The 25,962-nt window shown below is 48.5% G+C and overlaps 2 protein-coding genes across 5 annotated transcripts in view; both read left to right on the forward strand.

Moving 5' to 3' along the window:
- Positions 1–453: 453 nt before the first annotated feature.
- On the forward strand, positions 454–8,982 carry LOC140132404 (speriolin-like protein). 3 transcript variants are annotated; one of them, XM_072151147.1, is made up of 5 exons: positions 455–532; positions 699–1,059; positions 2,266–2,301; positions 7,492–7,634; positions 8,608–8,982. In XM_072151147.1, the coding sequence occupies exons 2-5, from the start codon at positions 750–752 to the stop codon at positions 8,938–8,940; spliced, it is 822 nt and encodes a 273-aa protein (XP_072007248.1). In that variant the 5' UTR covers positions 455–532; positions 699–749; the 3' UTR covers positions 8,941–8,982. The 3 variants fall into 3 exon arrangements, with proteins under 3 accessions (XP_072007250.1, XP_072007248.1, XP_072007249.1); XM_072151149.1 differs by lacking the exon at positions 2,266–2,301 and having other exon boundaries at positions 454–532; XM_072151148.1 differs by lacking the exon at positions 455–532 and having other exon boundaries at positions 577–1,059.
- Positions 8,983–14,284: 5,302 nt separating this feature from the next.
- Positions 14,285–25,962, forward strand: part of ZFAT (zinc finger and AT-hook domain containing) — a 97,284-nt gene continuing 85,606 nt past the window's right edge. For both annotated transcript variants that reach the window (XM_072151150.1, XM_072151151.1), the window contains exon 1: positions 14,285–14,419. The gene's annotated coding sequence lies outside the window, so the exon portion shown is untranslated. The remainder of the gene's footprint in view (positions 14,420–25,962) is intronic.

The following is a 25,962-nucleotide window of genomic DNA, read 5'->3' on the forward strand; positions in this document are numbered from 1 at the left end:
CGTGACGATTTATCAGTCAGGATCCTCACTGTTGGTAAATCTGGTGTATTTTATAACTATCAGACTAGATATTATACTGAATTAGGCTTCATTCACACTACTGTATGGGGGACGTATATACAGACGATGTATATACGGCCGATATACGTCCACCATAGACGGCAATGGGTGTCCGGCGCCCAACAGGAGCGGTACGGTGCAGCACACGTGTGGAACTGTAAGGCTCTGTATCCTGTACAAAGACAGGATATGTACCAGCTACGGTACGGCGGGCAACGGCAGTGTGAATGTAGCCAAAGGTTCTACAATCTTAGGATATAACAACCTGCTGAAAACATATTATATACGTTTATTATTATTCATGTAACCTCCACATAATGTATTAGGCCTAACTGTAAACTGTCATCTGTGCCTATAGCAACCAATTAGATCTCAGCTTACATTTTTTCAATGTTGTCTATGAAGTGAAAGCTGATCCCTGATTGGTTACTATGGACACGTGACGATTTATCAGTCAGGATCCTCCATGTTGGTAAATCTGGTGTATTTTATATTAATGGCTCAGGCCTCACTGTAACCTGTTCTGTCTGGTTCAGACATCTTGTAAAACCTACACAACATCCTCTGCCATACGTAGGAGAGGGTGATGTCATAAAGCGCCGCTCTGTGAGGTTCCGTGATTCTCATTGTCTCCCTAGTGACGGCGGCCATCATCCCCCCAGACGCAAGATATCCTACAACCAGAAAGAATGGATCTGACCATCATCCCCCAGACGGAGGTCATCAAGACCGAAAATGATGAACTACTGGTCCAGAATAGGGAACTCAGGAGGATGTTACTTCTGCTACAGGAGAACGTAGACCTGAGAACCAACTTGGAAAAGTTACACAGCAATCCAGAGGAGATCCAGCGTCATATGACAAAGCTCAGACTGGACGAGGAAGACGAGGATAGCGATGCCAAGCAAACAAGACCGCCCAAGAACTCCAGGATGGATGGTGGCCACATGGACCAAACTGAAGGCACCACACAACATGGCAGCCCTGGCACAGGGACGGGTAAGAAAAGATGTACAGGCAGTCCCCGGGCTACATACAAGGTTCTGTAGGTTTGTTCTTAAGCTGAATTTGTATGTAAGTCGAAACTGAATACTTTACTATTGTAGCCCCAGCCAAATTTTTTTTGGTCTCTGTGACAATTGGATTTTAAAAATGTTGGGTTGTCATCAGAACCGGGATTAACAATAAAGCTTCATTACAGACGCCTGTGATAACTGTTATAGCTGATTATTGTAGCCTAGGACTAAAGTACAGTAATTACCAACACCCAGAGGTCCGTTTGTAACTAGGGGTTGTATGTAAGTCGGGTGTGGGGAACTACCTGTACATTGAAAAACATGGTCACCCCGGATTTATATCCTATACCCCCCCTCCCGCCCACATACACATACCATCTATCAGTACATGGTCCGGTGTCCAATCTGAGGTGTCCATGTACCTGCGCATGCACTACTATGGGGGTATGTCTAAGAAAAAGAGATATCAAAAGAAAAGATGTTCATTGCTCCTCAACTCTTGAGTATGTGGAGGTCATGACCCTACTAGGGACTTAAAGGGGTTGGCCACTTTACCTCATGTGTGTGTGTGTGTGTGGGGGGGGGGGGGCGGGATATTAGGTAAGTGATAAGTAGGGTGAAGCCTCCTCCTGTTGTTCACCTCATCAGTCAGACATTCCTGGCCACAAAATGGCCGCAGATGGAGGGTCATGTTATCTCTAACTGAACAGATCTGCGGCCACTTTATGGTCAGGAATCTCTGGCTGATGAAGTAAAAGACAGGAGGCTTCACTTTACAGATCAGGAAACAGGTGCAGGAGAACTATTACTAGATGTATATTCGTAACTTACCTAATCTCCTGCCCCACACACTTACACACGTTGTATGAGGAAACATGGCCAACCCCTTTAAGAACCCAATATTATCAATAGGACATGACTAGGGTGTTGGCATAAGTTTTACATTTGAGATCTCAGACTTTAAAATAACCCCTCCCTCCTCCGACTCCATCTTTTAACCCCGCAGCTGATGGCAGGGATGTACATCGGAGCCACTGGGCGATATGTGCCGTCCAACCACCAGTGTTTTCTATTATACAGCATGGTCGATATTGTTACTTGTTATTGTATCAAGGGTTAAAATCAATCAAATGAATCAAATTATAATTTTAATTATTTCTATCTTTCTTCTCGTCTCCTTCACATGCAGAAAAGAGCAAAGAAATAGGAGTGCACTCGCCTCAGAGTAAGTGACTTCTATATAGTGCACTGGGATGTATTGGAAATAAAACCTCTATATTGTACACCACATGATTGTCAGTGACTTCTACATTGCACACAATGGGGCTCATTTACTAAGGGTCCACGGAGCGCATTATCGTCGAGTTTCCCGACGATTTCCGTTTTGCGCCGCATTTAACGGGATTTTGGCGGCCGCAAACGGATTTTGGTGCATCGGCACCGGCTTGCACGTGACACAAATCGGGCGGGCCTGGCCGTCGGACAACCAGTCGGATTCGGACTACGCACGGGATTTAACATTTCGAATTGTGTCGCAAGACACGCACTTACATGCACCGGGAAGAAGAAGGTGAACTCCGGCGGACCTCGGTGGGGAAGCGACGGATGCAGGAACTTGGACACACGAGCTTCGTGAATCGCGCCAGACTTAATCTTCGTCGGACCGTCCGAATCGGGGATCGCGACAGGACCGGGTAAGTAAATTTGCCCGAATGTATAAGGTATCAAGAAAAAAATTGTACACAATTCCGATTCCGTCGGGTTTCCCGAATATTTCCTTTTTGCGCCGAATTGCCCTGGAATTTTGGCTCACGGGAATGGATTTTGGCCCCGGCTTTCACGCGGGGCCGTGGCCATCGGACAACCTGACGGAATTAAAAAACGATATGTGTCGCAAGATCAGCACTCACATGCACCAGGCAGAAGAAGGTGAACTCTGCCGGACCTCGGCGCAGCAGCGACAACTGCAGAAAATTGGACGCACGACCTTAGTGAATCCCGGAAGACCCGAATGCTCGTCGGACAACGCACCGTGGGATCGCGACAGGACCGGGTAAGTAACTGTGCCCCACTGTATAACGTTTATTGAAAAAAACTTGTACACTACATATAATCTATACAGTATTATAAGTGTTTCTATATTGTGCACTACATTTAACGTGCATCATAAGAGACTTCTGTACCCTACATATAGCTTTATATTGTACACCACCTCTATATTGTACCCTACATATAGCTTTATATTGTACACCACCTCTATATTGTACCCTACATATAGCTTTATATTGTACACCACCTCTATATTGTACCCTACATATAGCTTTATATTGTACACCACCTCTATATTGTACCCTACATATAGCTTTATATTGTGCACCACCTCTATATTGTACCCTACATATAGCTTTATATTGTACCCTACATATAGCTTTATATTGTACACCACCTCTATATTGTACCCTACATATAGCTTTATATTGTACCCTACATATAGCTTTATATTGTACACCACCTCTATATTGTACCCTACATATAGCTTTATATTGTACACCACCTCTATATTGTACCCTACATATAGCTTTATATTGTACACCACCTCTATATTGTACCCTATATATAGCTTTATATTGTACACCACCTCTATATTGTACCCTACATATAGCTTTATATTGTACCCTACATATAGCTTTATATTGTACACCACCTCTATATTGTACCCTACATATAGCTTTATATTGTACCCTACATATAGCTTTATATTGTGCACCACCTCTATATTGTACCCTACATATAGCTTTATATTGTACACCACCTCTATATTGTACCCTACATATAGCTTTATATTGTACCCTACATATAGCTTTATATTGTACACCACCTCTATATTGTACCCTACATATAGCTTTATATTGTACACCACCTCTATATTGTACCCTACATATAGCTTTATATTGTACCCTACAAATAGCTTTATATTGTACACCACCTCTATATTGTACCCTACATATAGCTTTGTATTGTACACCACCTCTATATTGTACCCTGCATATAGCTTTATATTGTACACCACCTCTATATTGTACCCTACATATAGCTTTATATTGTGCACCACCTCTATATTGTACCCTACATATAGCTTTATATTGTACACCACCTCTATATTGTACCCTACATATAGCTTTATATTGTGCACCACCTCTATATTGTACCCTACATATAGCTTTATATTGTGCACCACCTCTATATTGTACCCTACATATAGCTTTATATTGTACACCACCTCTATATTGTACCCTACATATAGCTTTATATTGTACACCACCTCTATATTGTACCCTACATATAGCTTTATATTGTACACCACCTCTATATTGTACCCTACATATAGCTTTATATTGTACACCACCTCTATATTGTACCCTACATATAGCTTTATATTGTACCCTACATATAGCTTTATATTGTACACCACCTCTATATTGTACCCTACATATAGCTTTATATTGTACCCTACATATAGCTTTATATTGTACACCACCTCTATATTGTACCCTACATATAGCTTTATATTGTACACCACCTCTATATTGTACCCTACATATAGCTTTATATTGTACACCACCTCTATATTGTACCCTACATATAGCTTTATATTGTACCCTACATATAGCTTTATATTGTACACCACCTCTATATTGTACCCTACATATAGCTTTATATTGTGCACCACCTCTATATTGTACCCTACATATAGCTTTATATTGTACACCACCTCTATATTGTACCCTACATATAGCTTTATATTGTACACCACCTCTATATTGTACCCTACATATAGCTTTATATTGTGCACCACCTCTATATTGTACCCTACATATAGCTTTATATTGTACACCACCTCTATATTGTACCCTACATATAGCTTTATATTGTGCACCACCTCTATATTGTACCCTACATATAGCTTTATATTGTGCACCACCTCTATATTGTACCCTACATATAGCTTTATATTGTACCCTACATATAGCTTTATATTGTGCACCACCTCTGTATTGTACCCTACATATAGCTTTATATTGTGCACCACCTCTATATTGTCCCCTACATATAGCTTTATATTGTACACCACCTCTATATTGTACCCTACATATAGCTTTATATTGTGCACCACCTCTATATTGTCCCCTACATATAGCTTTATATTGTGCACCACCTCTATATTGTACCCTACATATAGCTTTATATTGTACACCACCTCTATATTGTACCCTACATATAGCTTTATATAGTACACCACCTCTATATTGTACCCTACATATAGCTTTATATAGTACACCACCTCTATATTGTACCCTTCATATAGCTTTATATTGTACACCACCTCTATATTGTACCCTACATATAGCTTTATATAGTACACCACCTCTATATTGTACCCTACATATAGCTTTATATTGTGCACCACCTCTATATTGTACCCTACATATAGCTTTATATTGTACACCACCTCTATATTGTACCCTACATATAGCTTTATATTGTACACCACCTCTATATTGTACCCTACATATAGCTTTATATTGTGCACCACCTCTATATTGTACCCTACATATAGCTTTATATTGTGCACCACCTCTATATTGTACCCTATATATAGCTTTATATTGTACACCACCTCTATATTGTACCCTACATATAGCTTTATATTGTACACCACCTCTATATTGTACCCTACATATAGCTTTATATAGTACACCACCTCTATATTGTACCCTACATATAGCTTTATATTGTACACCACCTCTATATTGTACCCTACATATAGCTTTATATAGTACACCACCTCTATATTGTACCCTACATATAGCTTTATATTGTGCACCACCTCTATATTGTACCCTACATATAGCTTTATATAGTACACCACCTCTATATTGTACCCTACATATAGCTTTATATAGTACACCACCTCTATATTGTACCCTACATATAGCTTTATATAGTACACCACCTCTATATTGTACCCTACATATAGCTTTATATTGTGCACCACCTCTATATTGTACCCTACATATAGCTTTATATAGTACACCACCTCTATATTGTATCCTACATATAGCTTTATATAGTACACCACCTCTATATTGTACCCTACATATAGCTTTATATAGTACACCACCTCTATATTGTACCCTACATATAGCTTTATATTGTGCACCACCTCTATATTGTACCCTACATATAGCTTTATATTGTGCACCACCTCTATATTGTACCCTACATATAGCTTTATATAGTACACCACCTCTATATTGTATCCTATATACAACATCCATTACAAAACACAACTATATTGTGCATCATGTATATCTTACAGATGAAACCAGAAGTTTCCATGAGCTGTCTGACACGCATATCTGTTTCCTCACATGACATCAGAATAAACCTTTCCTGTTTTAGGTTAATTAAGATGACCAAAATTATTTATATTTGGCAAATGCCAGAATAATGAGAGAGGGAATTTTTTAAGGCATTTTATGACTCTCTGCAATGTCAAAAGTTTACATACATTTCATTAGTATTTGGTAGCATTGCCTTTATACTATATCTACCATCAAAATCCATCATGATAAACCAAGGGCACTTAATCATAGATCCAGGAACCGTGACTGTGATAATCTTCTTATATCCATGGCCTCCTTCCTTCTAAAATCAACTTTTAAAATGATGCTAATGACACAGAAGTTCTCTGGGGGTCTTTCCAGAGCCCCTTAGTGATGTAACTTCACAGGCTGTTACACCCTCCCCTCACCTTCTTTAGCACTTCCCTCTCTCTGCATAATTCCTTGTGCAGATGAATGAGGCACTTTCAGGTTTTGGGAAATTGTACCTAAGGATGAACCAGACTTGTGCAAGTCCACATTTCCCTTCCAGATTCAAAGACATGAAATCATGATGTGGGCTGCCTCAAATTGTTTAAATACATAGTAATTTTGATGTATGCAAACTTTTTACTTTGCAGAAAGTAATACAAATGCTTTAAAATTCTATCACAAATTATTCTTCTTTTTTATAATCCTAATTGTCCAAAAACAAAAATGGTTCATTTTGATTTCATGTCAGATAGCAAGAAAAACATTCATATGTGCCTTTTTATATAGTGTATGTAAACTTCTGGTTTCCACTCTATACTGTATAAAACCTCTACATCTGCACCTCCAGCGCCACCACAGGGGATATTAAGAATTACACTGCTTCCATTTAAATCATGTACAGTTTGAAGATCACTCCCAAAACTTGGATTTGCAAAAAATAAAAGTTGTACTCTTTGATGTATGAGTTGGGTAACACGTGGGAGGTCTAGGAGTCCTGTATACTTATGGTGGTAAATTTCTAACATTGTCCTCCGCAGATTCCAAACAGCTCCATCTAATGCAGCAGATCATAGGGGAGATCGCCTTTCAGCTGGATCGCAGAATACTGACCTTTATCTTTCCTGATCAGACAAGACTGTACGGGGTGTCTGTAGCCAACATCCCACAGAAGATCATAGAGGTAATACATGGGATACAAACTAAAAAGTTTCAAATTCCATACAAAACTTTGGTGTGGAAACGGAAGGAAACCCAACAAAAATGCGCTCCGCAGACCCTTAGTAAATGAGCCCCAATGAAGCACACTTCCTAAGGGTCCGCAAGGCGCATTTTTAATCGGACCCCGACTATTTCCGTTTCACGCCAAATTTTCCGCCACATTGAAGTGGGGTTTTTGGCCCACGCGATCTGATTTTGGCGCAACCGCGCTGACTTGCATTTGACACAAATCAGGAGCGTGGACGACAGATTCAGACAACGTGCAACATTTAAGATTTAGAATTGTGTCGCATATAATGCAGTTACAAGCACCGGGAAGAAGAAGGTGAACTCCGGCGGACCTGAGCGGGGAAGCGACGGATGCAGGAAAATGGACACACGATCTTGAAGAATCACGACGGACTTCATCCTCGTCAGAGAACGCACCTCGAGGATCGCGACAGGACCGGGTAGTTAAATCTGCCCCATTGGGGATCCGCCACAACAAGTCCAGATGGGGGCTGACGCTTTCGGGCTTGATAGAAGCTTTATGAGTATAAGTGTTCAGGGTGCAGAAAGATCTGTAAGAGGCATTTTGAGGAATTCTCTTGATTGCCGGGAGTCCCAGAAATCAGACACTTATCCCCTAACCCGTGGAGTCTATAAGATCAGAACTTCTTTAATGATATGTTCCTCATTCCGTATGTACGTGGTTCTCTTATAGTCTCTAATATTCTTAGATTATAGTCATCACAGAAGAATTCTTCATCCCACCATCACATCCCTGGACTATAGGTAACCCTAATGCCTGACCTCTGAGTCCCCTGTCTCATTGATGATGGTCCAAGCATGTTTGAGGAGATGTTTGGCAGCTACTAATCACTACAGTGAGACATCTATTACTTCTTCTTGGCCACCACATGAATGTTCCTCTCACTGTACAACATTTTTATCAGGCAGCTACTGATCCTGCGACAGGAAATGTTGACGAGAAGAAGCGGACCTCCATGACGCACAGATATGATGAGATGATGAAAACGCTGAAGCAGTATGGTTACGACATGGCCATCCATCCAACCTTCTCGGAGAACATGGTCAACGCGTACGGGATCATGAAGCAGCATCCGCCCCCAGACTCCACCGAAATGCACAGCTTATGTGACCCCGAAAACCTGAAGAAGATCGCTTACTGCGCGGTGCCGAGCTCCGATCTGGAGAATGTCCTTATTCTGCTGAAGTGTCTGTGTAAGCTTTCCAAGCGAGATGGAAAACCTCTATTCCGTCTGTAAGATCCTGTAATACTCCTGCCAATAAATATACGTAAAGCCAAATATTCTGGTTTAGGGTTTTCAATAGAAACATAGTACAACCAGCTATGTACAGATAGGGTCACAGAGAATGGCACATGTGCTGGGAACCCCCGATACAGCTGAGCAATGCCAATGCCATGGACCAGGGGCGTAACTACAGCCGATGCAGCCTTATTATGGGACCCATTAGCCTTAGGGGACCGCTCCCCTCCGAGCCTGCAGCCTGCGATGTCATGAACTGCAGTCTGCACGCACCCGGGAACACAGCCGGCTATATCATGGGCTCTGCACACAAGCCTTTACCAAAAATAGTGGGTGCTCAAACCCCAGTAATGTTAGGGTACTGCTGCTGTATCATATCCAATTAATTATTTATTTTTTAGCCGTCTTTTTCTATAACCAGACAGATACAATACAGCAGCAGCAGCACCCTGGCATTATTGTAATGTGAGCACCCACTGTTTTTGGGCCATCTGCAGGCTATATACTGGAGGGCTGCAGGCTGCAGGCTATAAACTGGGGGCAGGGGCTAATAGCTATATACTAAGGGCAGGGGCTGCGGGCTATATACTGAGGGCAGGGGCTGCTGGCTATATACTGAGGGCAGGGGGTGCTGGCTATATATTGGGGCAGGGGGTGCTGGCTATATATTGGGGCAGGGGCTGCAGGCTATATACTGAGGGAAGGGGTTGCAGGCTATATGCTGACGGCAGGTGCTAATGGCTATATACTGGAGGGCTGCAGGCTATAAACTGGGGGCAGGGGCTAATAGCTATATACTAAGGGCAGGGGCTGCGGGCTATATACTGAGGGCAGGGGCTGCGGGCTATATACTGAGGGCAGGGGCTGCTGGCTATATACTGAGGGCAGGGGCTGCTGGCTATATACTGAGGGCAGGGGCTGCTGGCTATATACTGAGGGCACGGGCTGCTGGCTATATACTGAGGGCAGGGGGTGCTGGCTATATATTGGGGGCAGGGGCTGCAGGCTATATGCTGATGGCAGGTGCTAATGGCTATATGCTAGGAGTAGGGGTTGCAGTCTATATGCTGGGGGCAGGGGCTACAGTCTATATACTGGGGGCATGGGCTGCTGGCTATATATAATGGGGGCATTGGCTGCTGACTATATACTGGGGGCAGGGGCTGCTGGCTATATAATGGGGGGGCAGGGGCTACAGGTTATATACTGGGGGGAAGAGGTGGCAGGGGCTGCAGGCTATATACTGCAGGGCAAGGGCAGCAGGCTATATACTTCTGGGCAGGGGCTGCTGGTTATATACTGGGAGGCAGGAGTTACAGGCTATATACTGCGGGGGCAGGGGCTGCAAGCTATATACTGGAGGGCAGGGGCTGGCTGGCTATATACTGGAGGGCTGCAGGCTATATACTGAGGGCAGGGGCTGGCTGGCTATATACTGAGGGCAGGGGCTTCTGGTTATATAATCGAGGGCAGGGGCTGCAGGCGATATACTGAGGGCAGGGGCTGCAGGCTATATACTGAGGGCAGGGGCTGCAGGCTATATACTGAGGGCAGGGGATGCTGGCTATATACTGGGGGGAGGGGCTGCAGGCTATATACTGAGTGCAGGGGCTGCAGGCTATGTACTGAGTGCAGGGGCTGCAGGCTATGTACTGAGTGCCGGGGCTGCAGGCTATATACTGAGTGCAGGGGCTGCAGGCTATATACTGAAAAATCCGTAGGTTTTTCCTCTGCCTCTACATCATTCGGACATATAACTATCTAGGTAAATGTCAAGGTATAGCCAGTGAAAACAGTACCTTTGGTAAGGTGGGAATGAGGTTAATAAAAGCCCTCATGTTCTCAAGCAGATCCTTCCTTGTGATGCGATTGTTAGTCCGCTCGCGGGACGCAGCGAGCAGCTGTGTTGGTCTCTTTTCCTTCCGGCTCAGAAACCGAGCGACCGCTCTTTTTCGTTCCACCTTGATCCAGAAACGTGTATATAGAACGAAATACAAAGCAATAGTGTAGCACAGCTTTGATTGAAGACAGTAATCTTTAATTTTTATACTCAAAATGATAGGAATTAAAAAGGCCTTAAGTAAAAAATCTTTAAATAAAAGAATTCTCATGCACATTCGGCGGTAGTTGCCCTGTGCACTGGCTATACCTTGACATTTACCTAGATAGTTATATGTCCGAATGATGTAGAGGCAGAGGAAAAACCTACAGATTTTTCTTTACTAGCAAGGAATATTGGACTGCCTTTCCTTTCTTTTCCTCTTTGCGCCATCATTCGTTGGACAATCACACTGAACCCCGGTTCCAATCACTGTTTAGACTTTAGGCTATATACTGAGTGCAGGGGCTGCAGGCTATATACTGAGTGCAGGGGCTGCAGGCTATATACTGAGTGCAGGGGCTAATGGCTATATAATGGGGGCAGGGGCTACAGGCCATATACTGGAGGGCTGCAGGCTATTTACTGGGGGCAGGGACAGCTGGCTATATACTGGGGGAAGGGGTTACAGGCTATATACTGGGGGCAGGGGCTGCAGGCTATATACTGGGTGGCAGGGGCTGCAGGCTATATTCTCGGGGGCAGAGGCTGCAGGCTATATACTGAGGGGAGGGGCTGCTGGCTATATACTGGGGGGCAAGGTCTGGAGACTATATATCGAGGGCAGGGGCTGCTGGCTATATACTGGGTGGCGGGAGCTGCAGGCTATATACTGGGGGGCAGGGGCTGCTGGCTTTTTACTGGGGGCATGGGCTAATAGCTATATACTTGAGGCAGGGGCTAATAGCTATATACTTGGGGCAGGGGCTAATAGCTATATACTTGGGGCAGGGGCTAATAGCTATATACTTGGGGCAGGGGCTAATAGCTATATACTTGGAGCAGGGGCTGCTGGCTATATAATTTTTTTTCCATGCACTGTGCTGGGAAGACTGAATCTGAAATAGGCAGCAGCTTGTTCCCCTATGTGGTAGCAATAATTATAAAGTGGGGAAATACAAGACCCTGATAATCTCCCTCCATCAGAGGATCCACACAAGATCTCACCCTGTGGGGTCAAAATGATCAGCGGAACGGTGATCAAAAATCCCAAAACCAACACGAGGACCTATTGACCTGCAGAAAGCTGGGACCAACGTACTGAAGGCTTCCGCCAATAACACACTACACCACCAGGGACTCAGATCCTGCAGTGCCACACGTGTCCCCCTCTTAATCCCAGGACATTTCCAGGCCATCGGAATAATGCTGGAGAACATTTGGATGTTTCAGAAGAGTATTAGGGCAACGCCACATGATCAGTAGAAGCACAACTCCTCATGTACAGCGCCAGGATAAGGGACGGCTCCGTAAGGAGCATTTCAAAGTCTCCAGATCTCAACCCCATAGAAAACCTTTGGAGGGAGATGAAAGTCCTTGTTGCCCAGCGAAGCCCCAAAACATCTCGGCTCTGGAGGATATCTGCAGGGAGAAATGGGCCAGCAACAGTGTGTACCTACCTTGTAAAGACTTACAGAGAACCTCTGACCTCTGTCATTGCCTACAAAGGTTATAACAAAGTATTGAGATGGGCATCCCAGCGGCAGAGGAGGAAGGAACAAGGAAAGGTAAGTAACTGTGTGTGTGTGTTTTTAAATTATACAACAACCAGGAGGACAATGTGACATTTTACAGTGTGGGTGTTAGGGATTTTTATGCAGGGCCCCAACAGCCCTCTTGACTTTTGTAAGGTGAGTCCTAATTAACCCTTTGAGGGAGGATGAGATAGCTGCCGGCAGCGAGCTGACAGAGTAAATGAAAAACACAGTCGGTCTTCCCATGTACTCAAATCAAACTGTTTATTTCAAACAATTACCGCTATATTTTAACACATGAAGATCAGCATTTGGGATGTTGATAAGACACTTAGATTCTATTGGCCATTATGTTTTTGTACCAGCACATTCTGGGAGAAATGACTAGGCCTTGTTTACAGCCATGCTTATCTACACAATGGCTCCTAGAAGCTTCTTCATAACCAAAATAAATAACAAGAATACAGAGGCCCGAAGGACAGTAAGAAATGCCAAGGATATTGTGAAAAGTCAAACAACAGTTTAAATGAGAAAAATAGCTGAATTAAAACATTTAACCCTATAGCTTCTAAGAGGGAAGCATACCTCCCCCCCCCCCAAGGTGGCCGCTGTATCTAAGATGGCGGACAGTAGTCAAGATGGCGTCCGAAACCAGTGCGACCTCCTTAACAGTGGGTGACCCAAAGGCAAGGGGACATTACACTATATAGGGTCACAACGGAGAGGATTAGGCTGGGCATTATACTCTGTGGGGCAATGGGTGTGACACAACCATAAATATGTGCATAAATATTCTTACCACACTACATCTTCTGCCCCACCCCCTTTGTAAAGTTGAGAATTAGAACGGAGGGGGAGAGGAGAGAGATACTCAGAGAAATTCCGAGGATGACTCCATGCCCCATGAACTCCCACCCCCCATGACTCAGAGACGCCATGACTCGGATGCCCCGAGGACCATCCCCAAGACTTGGATGCCCTGAGGAAAACCCCCATGATTTGGATCCCCTGAGGACCGCCCCCATGACTTGGATGCCCCAAGGACCACCCACATGATTCGGGTGCCCTGAGGACCACCACCATGACTTGGATGTCCTGAGGACCGCACCCCATGACTCGGATGCTCTGCGGACCGCCCCCATGACTTGGATATCCTGAGGACCGCCCCCATGACTCGGGCACCCTGAGGAACACCTCCATAACTTGGGGGTCCAATTTGGCAGGCTGCCAGGTACATTTTGAAACTTTATTTTCTGTTTAAAAGAGCAGAAAATTTTTTTTGGGAATGACATTTATAGTTTCTGGCTGGTGTAAGCTGTTACAGGGTCACTTTAACAAGCATAGCTACAGCAGAATGAAGGAAAATTGCCCTTTGAAGATTTTACTAGATTCTACACAGCAGGGGTAGGAGTGAGCAGAGCATTATGGGGTACAATGACAGCAGAAGTGCAAGTCACTGATCTCGGAGGTGGATGGAGCTGATGATTTGTTCTATGGCAGCAGGCTCGTCACAAGGACCAGCAGAGTATTGAGTACCGGTTACAGTTCCTGTAACCAAATCAGCTAAATCTAAGAAAAAATGGCGTCGCCCTTCACAGCCGACTCCTCTGTGCATCAAATTTAGTACAATGTTTCCCTCTACTGCTCTCTCCGGTATTCCCACCTACAACTCACTTCTATCCAATCAACGAGCGCTTTAGATCGTCGTCATGCTGGGTTTCATCTGAGATGCCCCCCGTGATTGGAGGAGAGTTTGTATACACGGCGCTGATTGGCTGGCTGTCAGGGCCGTGTGGATGTCGCTGTTGCAGCTTCCGGGAGTGCAGTGTTCGTCTCCCCCGTTATATCCCGCCGCACTGGGGGATGGCGAGGAGCTGGGCCGCTCATGGCGGAGGACTAGCAGGCAAGTCCTTATGTTATGGGTGTGAATACTTATGCAGTGTACACAGGGTGAGTGTAGTGTGAGGGGGAGTGCACACTCACTGCAGCTGGGGTCTTATATCCCGTCACTTAGGTGGTTCTGTACATACCGCATACAGTTTAGGGCATGGTTCACACTTTGGTTTGTGCTGTCACGCTTCATGTCAGTGAATGGAGCTGCTGAAGACTTTTTTTTTAGCAACTTTTTCCATTCTTACATTAGGTGTACACAGCTCCCATGCGGAGAAGTGTGTCTCCATGGTAACAGACTACTGATGGAGCGCTGAAGTCTGATCCTGCGGTCACATGCTCCATGTAAGGCGGAGACGGATGGGTGTGACCATGGATGTGACTACTAAGGTTTGCTTGTAGTCTGTTACCATGAAGACGCATAGGTCTACATTGGAGCTGTGGACACAAAACGACAGATGATTTCAATGGGGGGTAAACAGTATGACACCCGGGACCCTCAACAAGGATCCCATAGCAGGATCTGTATAACGCCCTTCCGGAGGTAAAATATTGGCTCAGCAATCAGACCCCCCTAGTGTGCAAGTACCCCAAGGGGCCTAATCAAAATAGTAAAAAAAACAAAGTTAAATAAATAAAAGTTTATAGAAATCTACCACGAAAATCCATCCTGATAAACCAGGGACATTACTCACAGCTCCAGGCACCGGGACTGTGGTATCTAATTATATTTCTTATCCATGGCCTCCTCCCTTTTAAAATCAACTTGTATAATTATGCTAATGAATCTCAAGGGCCCTGGGGGTGTTACCAGAGCTCATGACAGCCTGAGCTTCACAGGCTGTCACACTGTGCAGGAGCATTTTCCCCCTTTCCCTCCCTGCTGTAATCTCATACAGTGTGAGAGGGGAGGGCTCTGCACAGTGTAACAGCCTATGAAACTACAGCACGGAAGGGCTCTGGTAACAACAGCAAGAGACCTTCTGGCTCAGTCGCATAATTTTAAAAGTTGATTTGGGCAGGAGCACATAAAAGCAGATTACCACAGTCACAGTACCTGGATGTATGAGTAAAGGTTGCTTTTTCAGTGAACCACATGCGATCGGTAAACAATCGCATGCATTTAGCTGGAAATTGCTAATGAGATCGGGCCAAGGCGCAAGCGCAGCTTGTGGGCGCCCTCTAAGGGTGATGCCACACATGGCTGTTTGGCGGCTTACAATCTGTTTATCTATTAAGATAATTGGGGCAAAACGAACAAAAACGGATGCGTTTTTTTAAACGGACTGAAAACGCACCAAAAACGCCATGTGTGGCATCGCCCTTAGTGTCCTCTGGTTCCCTGGAGAAACCCCTTTAACAAAGATTGTGTAATGATCTTAATTGATGCCACCGAAAAATACACATCATCCCGCAAAAAAGAAGCTTCTGCACAACTATGTCACAGGAATCCTCAAAAATAGTGGGAGCTCTAGAGCAATTCTCAAGGGGCCAGGGCCGGGGTTCTCCTACTTCTCCTGTCTGTCGCTTCATTGCTTCAATCTTTCTGATCTCTGGGATTTTTTGCTGGGCATTAAAGGCACACGGGCAACTTATTTAAAAGTGTCCAACCCCTTTAAGTATTTAAAAAAAAATTCATGTGTAGTTCCTGTACCCCATAACCATTTCTCTCGTTGTCCCCTTCTTTGGGCGTCCATATAAATGTTAAATTAACCCGAAGTTGGGGAAATATTACTGTAGGATCAGACTACACCAGGTGATTGTAGTCTGTTACTATGGAGACACAGCTGTGCACATAGGAGCTGCGGCTATGGGGATTTTTCATTACCCTCCTGATGTAAATTTTTATATACACTGGGAGGAGCGAAGTTCTTTTTGACTCTTTTCATGGTGACATCTTGCCCCACCGGAGCCTCCAATTTGTGATCCTTCTGACATATTTGACAGTGATTAATGATAGCGAATGGCGAAGCTCGTGTCGTGTGGGTGGATGGGAAGGTCTTGTGTCTGGGCGCCCAGGGGTCACGTGGCAGATGGCAGAGAATGGGTAATGTCCTTAAAGCAGTAAAAGTGTCTGTGTCAGACATATGGGCATGTGGGATGTGCTGCAGAACATTGCGCCCTCTCATTATAGAAGGTAAGTGACTGCAGCATCTGTGATTACGGGTCTGTGAGAGGCTGCAGTGAGCCTGTGCTGCCACTAGAGGGCGCTGCAGGAACAGGAATCTGCTGGGTTTTTATAATAGAAATTTCATGACTATAAGGTTTGGATTCTAACCCATTCCACTGCAGTACTGGTACCATAATGTATCCCACAGAAGAGATTCTCATCTCATCAAACTCCCTAAGCTAAAAATATTTTATATCCCGACATGTGGGGACATAATAAAGCCGTTCGAGAAAGGTGATAGATGATAGTAAGCTGACCACTGCTGGCTATGATAGAAAAGTGTCAGGACACACAGGACATGGCAGCTCGCTGTGTATGGGGGGTGTAGTCACAGAGGGGTCAGAGCTCCCATGCTGACCCCTGACCACTGCTGGCTATGATAGAAAGGTGTCAGGACACAGGACATGGCAGCTCCCTGTGTATGGGGGGTGTAGTCACAGAGGGGTCAGAGCGCCCATGCTGACCCCTGACCACTGCTGGCTATGATAGAAAGGTGTCAGGACACACAGGACATGGCAGCTCGCTGTGTATGGGGGGTGTAGTCACAGAGGGGTCAGAGCGCCCATGCTGACCCCTGACCACTGCTGGCTATGATAGAAAGGTGTCAGGACACACAGGACATGGCAGCTCGCTGTGTATGGGGGGTGTAGTCACAGAGGGGTCAGAGCGCCCATGCTGACCCCTGACCACTGCTGGCTATGATAGAAAGGTGTCAGGACACAGGACATGGCAGCTCGCTGTGTATGGGGGGGTGTAGTCACAGAGGGGTCAGAGCGCCCATGCTGACCCCTGACCACTGCTGGCTATGATAGAAAGGTGTCAGGACACACAGGACATGGCAGCTTGCTGTGTATGGGGGGTGTAGTCACAGAGGGGTCAGAGCACCCATGCTGACCCCTGACCACTGCTGGCTATGATAGAAAGGTGTCAGGACACACAGGACATGGCAGCTCGCTGTGTATGGGGGGTGTAGTCACAGAGGGGTCAGAGCACCCATGCTGACCCCTGACCACTGCTGGCTATGATAGAAAGGTGTCAGGACACACAGGACATGGCAGCACGCTGTGTATGGGGGTGTAGTCACAGAGGGGTCAGAGCACCCATGCTGACCCCTGACCACTGCTGGCTGTGATAGAAAGGTGTCAGGACACAGGACATGGCAGCTCGCTGTGTATGGGTGGTGTAGTCACAGAGGGGTCAGAGCGCCCATGCTGACCCCTGACCACTGCTGGCTATGATAGAAAGGTGTCAGGACACACAGGACATGGCAGCTCGCTGTGTATGTGGGGTGTAGTCACAGAGAGGTCAGTGCGCCCATGCTGACCCCTGACCACTGCTGGCTATGACAGAAAGGTGTCAGGACACACAGAACATGGCAGCTCGCTGTATATGGGGGGTGTAGTCACAGAGGGGTCAGAGCGCCCATGCTGACACCTGACCACTGCTGGCTATGATAGAAAGGTGTCAGGACACACAGGACATGGCAGCTCGCTGTGTATGGGGGGTGTAGTCACAGAGGGGTCAGAGCGCCCATGCTGACACCTGACCACTGCTGGCTATGATAGAAAGGTGTCAGGACACACAGGACATGGCAGCTCGCTGTGTATGGGGGTGTAGTCACTGAGGGGTCAGAGCGCCCATGCTGACCCCTGACCACTGCTGGCTATGATAGAAAGGTGTCAGGACACACAGGACATGGCAGCTCGCTGTGTATGGGGGTGTAGTCACAGAGAGGTCAGAGCACCCATGCTGACCCCTGACCACTGCTGGCTATGATAGAAAGGTGTCAGGACACACAGGACATGGCAGCTCGCTGTATATGGGGGGTGTAGTCACAGAGGGGTCAGAGCGCCCATGCTGACCCCTGACCACTGCTGGCTATGATAGAAAGGTGTCAGGACACACAGGACATGGCAGCTCGCTGTGTATGGGGGGTGTAGTCACAGAGGGGTCAGAGCGCCCATGCTGACCCCTGACCACTGCTGGCTATGATAGAAAGGTGTCAGGACACACAGGACATGGCAGCTCGCTGTGTATGGGGGTGTAGTCACTGAGGGGTCAGAGCACCCATGCTGACCCCTGACCACTGCTGGCTATGATAGAAAGGTGTCAGGACACACAGGACATGGCAGCTCGCTGTGTATGGGGGGTGTAGTCACAGAGCGGTCAGAGCGCCCATGCTGACCCCTGACCACTGCTGGCTGTGATAGAAAGGTGTCAGGACACACAGGACATGGCAGCTCACTGTGTATGGGTGGTGTAGTCACAGAGGGGTCAGAGCACCCATGCTTACCCCTGACCACTGCTGGCTATGATAGAAAGGTGTCAGGACACACAGGACATGGCAGCTCGCTGTATATGGGAGGTGTAGTCACAGAGCGGTCAGAGCGCCCATGCTGACCCCTGACCACTGCTGGCTGTGATAGAAAGGTGTCAGGACACACAGGACATGGCAGCTCGCTGTGTATGAGGGGTGTAGTCACAGAGGGGTCAGAGCGCCCATGCTGACCCCTGACCACTGCTGGCTATGATAGAAAGGTGTCAGGACACACAGGACATGGCAGCTCGCTGTGTATGGGGAGTGTGGTCACAGAGGGGTCAGAGCACCCATGCTGACCCCTGACCACTGCTGGCTATGATAGAAAGGTGTCAGGACACACAGGACATGGCAGCTCGCTGTGTATGAGGGGTGTAGTCACAGAGGGGTCAGAGCGCCCATGCTGACCCCTGACCACTGCTGGCTATGATAGAAAGGTGTCAGGACACACAGGACATGGCAGCTCGCTGTGTATGGGGGTGTAGTCACAGAGGGGTCAGAGCGCCCATGCTGACCCCTGACCACTGCTGGCTATGATAGAAAGGTTTCAGGACACACAGGACATGGCAGCTCGCTGTGTATGGGGGGTGTAGTCACTGAGGGGTCAGAGCGCCCATGCTGACCCCTGACCACTGCTGGCTATGATAGAGAGGTGTCAGGACACAGAACATGGCAGCTCGCTGTGTATGGGGGCGCGTAGTCACAGAGGGGTCAGAGCGTCCATGCTGACCCCTGACCACTGCTGGCTATGATAGAAAGGTGTCAGGACACACAGGACATGGCAGTTCGCTGTGTATGGGGGGGTGTAGTCACAGAGAGGTCAGAGCGTCCATGCTGACCCCTGACCACTGCTGGCTATGATAGAAAGGTGTCAGGACACAGGACATGGCAGCTCGCTGTGTATGGGGGGTGTAGTCACAGAGGGGTTAGAGCGCCCATGCTGACCCCTGACCACTGCTGGCTATGATAGAAAGGTGTCAGGACACAGGACATGGCAGCTCGCTGTGTATGGGGGGTGTAGTCACAGAGGGGTCAGAGCGCCCATGCTGACACCTGACCACTGCAGGCTATGATAGAAAGGTGTCAGGACACAGGACATGGCAGCTCGCTGTGTATGGGGGGGGGGTGTAGTCACAGAGGGGTCAGAGCGCCCATGCTGACCCCTGACCACTGCTGGCTATGATAGAAAGGTGTCAGGACACACAGAACATGGCAGCTCGCTGTGTATGGGGGGTGTAGTCACAGAGGGGTCAGAGCGCCCATGCTGACCCCTGACCACTGCTGGCTATGATAGAAAAGTGTCAGGACACACAGGACATGGCAGCTCGCTGTGTATGGGGGGGGTGTAGTCACAGAGAGGTCAGAGCGCCCATGCTGACCCCTGACCACTGCTGGCTATGATAGAAAGGTGTCAGGACACAGGACATGGCAGCTCGCTGTGTATGGGGGGGGGTGTAGTCACAGAGGGGTCAGAGCGCCCATGCTGACCCCTGACCACTGCTGGCTATGATAGAAAGGTGTCAGGACACACAGAACATGGCAGCTCGCTGTGTATGGGGGGTGTAGTCACAGAGGGGTCAGAGCGCCCATGCTGACCCCTGACCACTGCTGGCTATGATAGAAAGGTGTCAGGACACACAGGACATGGCAGCTCGCTGTGTATGGGGGGTGTAGTCACAGAGGGGTCAGAGCGCCCATGCTGACCCCTGACCACTGCTGGCTATTATAGAAAGGTGTCAGGACACACAGGACATGGCAGCTCGCTGTGTATGAGGGGTGTAGTCACAGAGGGGTCAGAGCACCCATGCTTACCCCTGACCACTGCTGGCTATGATAGAAAGGTGTCAGGACACACAGGACATGGCAGCTCCCTGTGTATGGGGGGTGTAGTCACAGAGGGGTCAGAGCACCCATGCTGACCCCTGATCACTGCTGGCTATGATAGAAAGGTGTCAGGACACACAGGACATGGCAGCTCGCAGTGTATAGGGGTGTAGTCACAGAGGGGTCAGAGCCCCCATGCTGACCCCTGACCACTGCTGGCTGTGATAGAAAGGTGTCAGGACACACAGGACATGGCAGCTCGCTGTGTATGGGGGGTGTAGTCACAGAGGGGTTAGAGCGCCCATGCTGACCCCTGACCTCTGCTGGCTGTGATAGAAAGGTGTCAGGACACACAGGACATGGCAGCTCGCTGTGTATGGGGGGTGTAGTCACAGAGGGGTTAGAGCGCCCATGCTGACCCATGACCACTGTTGGCTATGATAGAAAGGTATCAGGACACACAGGACATGGCAGTTCGCTGTGTATGGGGGGTGTAGTCACAGAGGGGTTAGAGCGCCCATGCTGACCCCTGACCACTGCTGGCTGTGATAGAAAGGTGTCAGGACACACAGGACATGGCAGTTCGCTGTGTATGGGGGGTGTAGACACAGAGGGGTCAGAGCGCCCATGCTAACCCCTGTCCACTGCTGGCTATGATAGAAAGGTGTCAGGACACAGGACATGGCAGCTCGCTGTGTATGTGGGGTGTAGTCACAGAGGGGTCAGAGCGCCCATGCTGACCCCTGACCACTGCAGGCTATGATAGAAAGGTGTCAGGACACACAGGACATGGCAGTTCGCTGTGTATGGGGGGTGTAGACACAGAGGGGTCAGAGCGCCCATGCTGACCCCTGACCACTGCTGGCTATGATAGAAAGGTGTCAGGACACACAGGACATGGCAGCTCGCTGTGTATGGGGAGTGTGGTCACAGAGGGGTCAGAGCACCCATGCTGACCCCTGACCACTGCTGGCTATGATAGAAAGGTGTCAGGACACACAGGACATGGCAGCTCGCTGTGTATGGGGGGTGTAGTCACAGAGCGGTCAGAGCGCCCATGCTGACCCCTGACCTCTGCTGGCTGTGATAGAAAGGTGTCAGGACACACAGGACATGGCAGTTCGCTGTGTATGGGGGGTGTAGACACAGAGGGGTCAGAGCGCCCATGCTGACCCCTGACCACTGCTGGCTATGATAGAAAGGTGTCAGGACACACAGGACATGGCAGTTCGCTGTGTATGGGGGGTGTAGACACAGAGGGGTCAGAGCGCCCATGCTGACCCCTGACCACTGCTGGCTATGATAGAAAGGTGTCAGGACACACAGGGCATGGCAGCTCGCTGTGTATCGGGGGGGGGGGGTGTAGTCACAGAGGGGTCAGAGCGCCCATGCTGACCCCTGACCACTGCTGGCTATGATAGAAAGGTGTCAGGACACAGGACATGGCAGCTCGCTGTGTATGGGGGATGTAGTCACTGAGGGGTCAGAGCGCCCATGCTGACCCCTGACCACTGCTGGCTATGATAGAGAGGTGTCAGGACACAGAACATGGCAGCTCGCTGTGTAAGGGGGCGCGTAGTCACAGAGGGGTCAGAGCGTCCATGCTGACCCCTGACCACTGCTGGCTATGATAGAAAGGTGTCAGGACACACAGGACATGGCATTTCGCTGTGTATGGGGGGGTGTAGTCACAGAGAGGTCAGAGCGTCCATGCTGACCCCTGACCACTGCTGGCTATGATAGAAAGGTGTCAGGACACAGGACATGGCAGCTCGCTGTGTATGGGGGGTGTAGTCACAGAGGGGTTAGAGCGCCCATGCTGACCCCTGACCACTGCTGGCTATGATAGAAAGGTGTCAGGACACAGGACATGGCAGCTCGCTGTGTATGGGGGGTGTAGTCACAGAGGGGTCAGAGCGCCCATGCTGACACCTGACCACTGCAGGCTATGATAGAAAGGTGTCAGGACACAGGACATGGCAGCTCCCTGTGTATGGGGGTGTAGTCACAGAGGGGTCAGAGCGCCCATGCTGACCCCTGACCACTGCTGGCTATGATAGAAAGGTGTTAGGACACAGGACATGGCTGCTCGCTGTGTATGGGGGGGGGGGGTAGTCACAGAGGGGTCAGAGCGCCCATGCTGACCCCTGACCACTGCTGGCTATGATAGAAAGGTGTTAGGACACAGGACATGGCAGCTCGCTGTGTATGGGGGGGGGGGGTGTAGTCACAGAGGGGTCAGAGCGCCCATGCTGACCCCTGACCACTGCTGGCTATGATAGAAAGGTGTTAGGACACAGGACATGGCAGCTCGCTGTGTATGGGGGGGGGGGTGTAGTCACAGAGGGGTCAGAGCGCCCATGCTGACCCCTGACCACTGCTGGCTATGATAGAAAGGTGTCAGGACACACAGGACATGGCAGCTCGCTGTGTATGGGGTGTAGTCACAGAGGGGTCAGAGCGCCCATGCTGACCCCTGACCACTGCTGGCTATGATAGAAAGGTGTCAGGACACACAGAACATGGCAGCTCGCTGTTTATGGGGGGTGTAGTCACAGAGGGGTCAGAGCGCCCATGCTGACCCCTGACCACTGCTGGCTATGATAGAAAGGTGTCAGGACACACAGGACATGGCAGCTCGCTGTGTATGGGGGGTGTAGTCACAGAGGGGTCAGAGCGCCCATGCTGACCCCTGACCACTGCTGGCTATTATAGAAAGGTGTCAGGACACACAGGACATGGCAGCTCGCTGTGTATGAGGGGTGTAGTCACAGAGAGGTCAGAGCACCCATGCTTACCCCTGACCACTGCTGGCTATGATAGAAAGGTGTCAGGACACACAGGACATGGCAGCTCCCTGTGTATGGGGGGTGTAGTCACAGAGGGGTCAGAGCACCCATGCTGACCCCTGATCACTGCTGGCTATGATAGAAAGGTGTCAGGACACACAGGACATGGCAGCTCGCTGTGTATGGGGGGAGTAGTCACAGAGGGGTTAGAGCGCCCATGCTGACCCCTGACCACTGCTGGCTATGATAGAAAGGTATCAGGACACACAGGACATGGCAGTTCGCTGTGTATGGGGGGTGTAGACACAGAGGGGTCAGAGCACCCATGCTGACCCCTGACCACTGCTGGCAATGATAGAAAGGTGTCAGGACACGCAGGACATGACAGTTCGCTGTGTATGGGGGGTGTAGTCACAGAGGGGTCAGAGCGCCCATGCTGACCCCTGACCACTGCTGGCTATGATAGAAAGGTGTCAGGACACACAGGACATGGCAGTTCGCTGTGTATGGGGGGTGTAGTCACAGAGGGGTCAGATCGCCCATGCTGACCCCTGACCTCTGCTGGCTGTGATAGAAAGGTGTCAGGACACACAGGACATGGCAGCTCGCTGTGTATGGGGGGTGTAGTCAGAGAGGGGTCAGAGCACCCATGCTGACCCCTGACCACTGCTGGCTATGATAGAAAGGTGTCAGGACACACAGGGCATGGCAGCTCGCTGTGTATGGCGGTGTAGTCACAGAGGGGTCAGAGCGCCCATGCTGACCCCTGACCACTGCTGGCTGTGATAGAAAGGTGTCAGGACACACAGGACATGGCAGTTCGCTGTGTATGGGGGGTGTAGTCACAGAGAGGTCAGAGCACCCATGCTGACCCCTGACCACTGCTGGCTGTGATAGAAAGGTGTCAGGACACACAGGACATGGCAGCTCGCTGTGTATGGGGGGTGTAGACACAGAGGGGTCAGAGCGCCCATGCTGACCCCTGACCACTGCTGGCTATGATAGAAAGGTGTCAGGACACACAGGACATGGCAGCTCGCTGTGTATGGGGGGTGTAGACACAGAGGGGTCAGAGCACCCATGCTGACCCCTGACCACTGCTGGCTATGATAGAAAGGTGTCAGGACACAGGACATGGCAGCTCGCTGTGTATGTGGGGTGTAGTCACAGAGGGGTCAGAGCGCCCATGCTGACCCCTGACCACTGCTGGCTATGATAGAAAGGTGTCAGGACACACAGGACATGGCAGCTCACTGTGTATAGGGGGTGTAGTCACAGAGGAGTCAGAGCACCCATGCTGACCCCTGACCACTGCTGGCTATGATAGAAAGGTGTCAGGACACACAGGACATGGCAGCTCGCTGTGTATGGGGGGTGTAGTCACAGAGGGGTCAGAGCGCCCATGCTGACCCCTGACCACTGCTGGCTATGATAGAAAGGTGTCAGGACACACAGGACATGGCAGCTCGCTGTGTATGGGGGGTGTAGTCACAGAGAGGTAAGAGCGCCCATGCTGACCCCTGACCTCTGCTGGCTGTGATAGAAAGGTGTCAGGACACACAGGACATGGCAGCTCGCTGTGTATGGGGGGTGTAGTCACAGGGGGTCAGAGCGCCCATGCTGACCCCTGACCACAGGTGTTTTGGGGGGATACTACACACTACTTGGCAGGAATGTTAATCCTCTAGGTAATGGATAAGTGATGCTGCATTGTAATGAGCCCCCGCTTACACATACATGTTACACTGTTCATCATGCGGATCCTGAATGTACACAAGTTGTAGATAAGAAATCGGCTGTGAGCCCCGCCCTCTTGCCGGGTTAATGAGGTTAATCGAGTCTCCAGGCTCCACCGCTCCGTACTGTGCACTGGATGATGGTACCAGAGCACCGCTCCTGTGCAGACACTAGATGGCGCTGATTCCACATCCAATAGTGTCAGACCCTGCAGTGTGTGATTACACCCCACGTGTCATTTATCAGCATCCCCCCACTTTCCATGTTAATAATATAGATCAATATAAGGTTTTCATATTGTCAAATTATGTGGTTAATCACTTACATGGTCATTTTATTTAAGTAAATGTATTATACCCCAGAGCTGCACTCACTATTCTGCTGCTGGTGCAGTCACTGTGTACATACATGACATTACTTATCCTGTACTGATCCTGAGTTACATCCTGTATTATACTCCAGAGCTGTACTCACTATTCTGCTGCTGGTGCAGTCACTGTGTACATACATGACATTACTTATCCTGTACTGATCCTGAGTTACATCCTGTATTATACTCCAGAGCTGCACTCACTATTCTGCTGCTGGTGCAGTCACTGTGTACATACATGACATTACTTATCCTGTACTGATCCTGAGTTACATCCTGTATTATACTCCAGAGTTGCACTCACTATTCTGCTCTTGCAGTCACTGTGTACATACATGACATTACTTAT

This window comes from Engystomops pustulosus, chromosome 5 (assembly GCF_040894005.1).
Source record: "Engystomops pustulosus chromosome 5, aEngPut4.maternal, whole genome shotgun sequence".
NCBI lineage: Eukaryota > Metazoa > Chordata > Amphibia > Anura > Leptodactylidae > Engystomops > Engystomops pustulosus.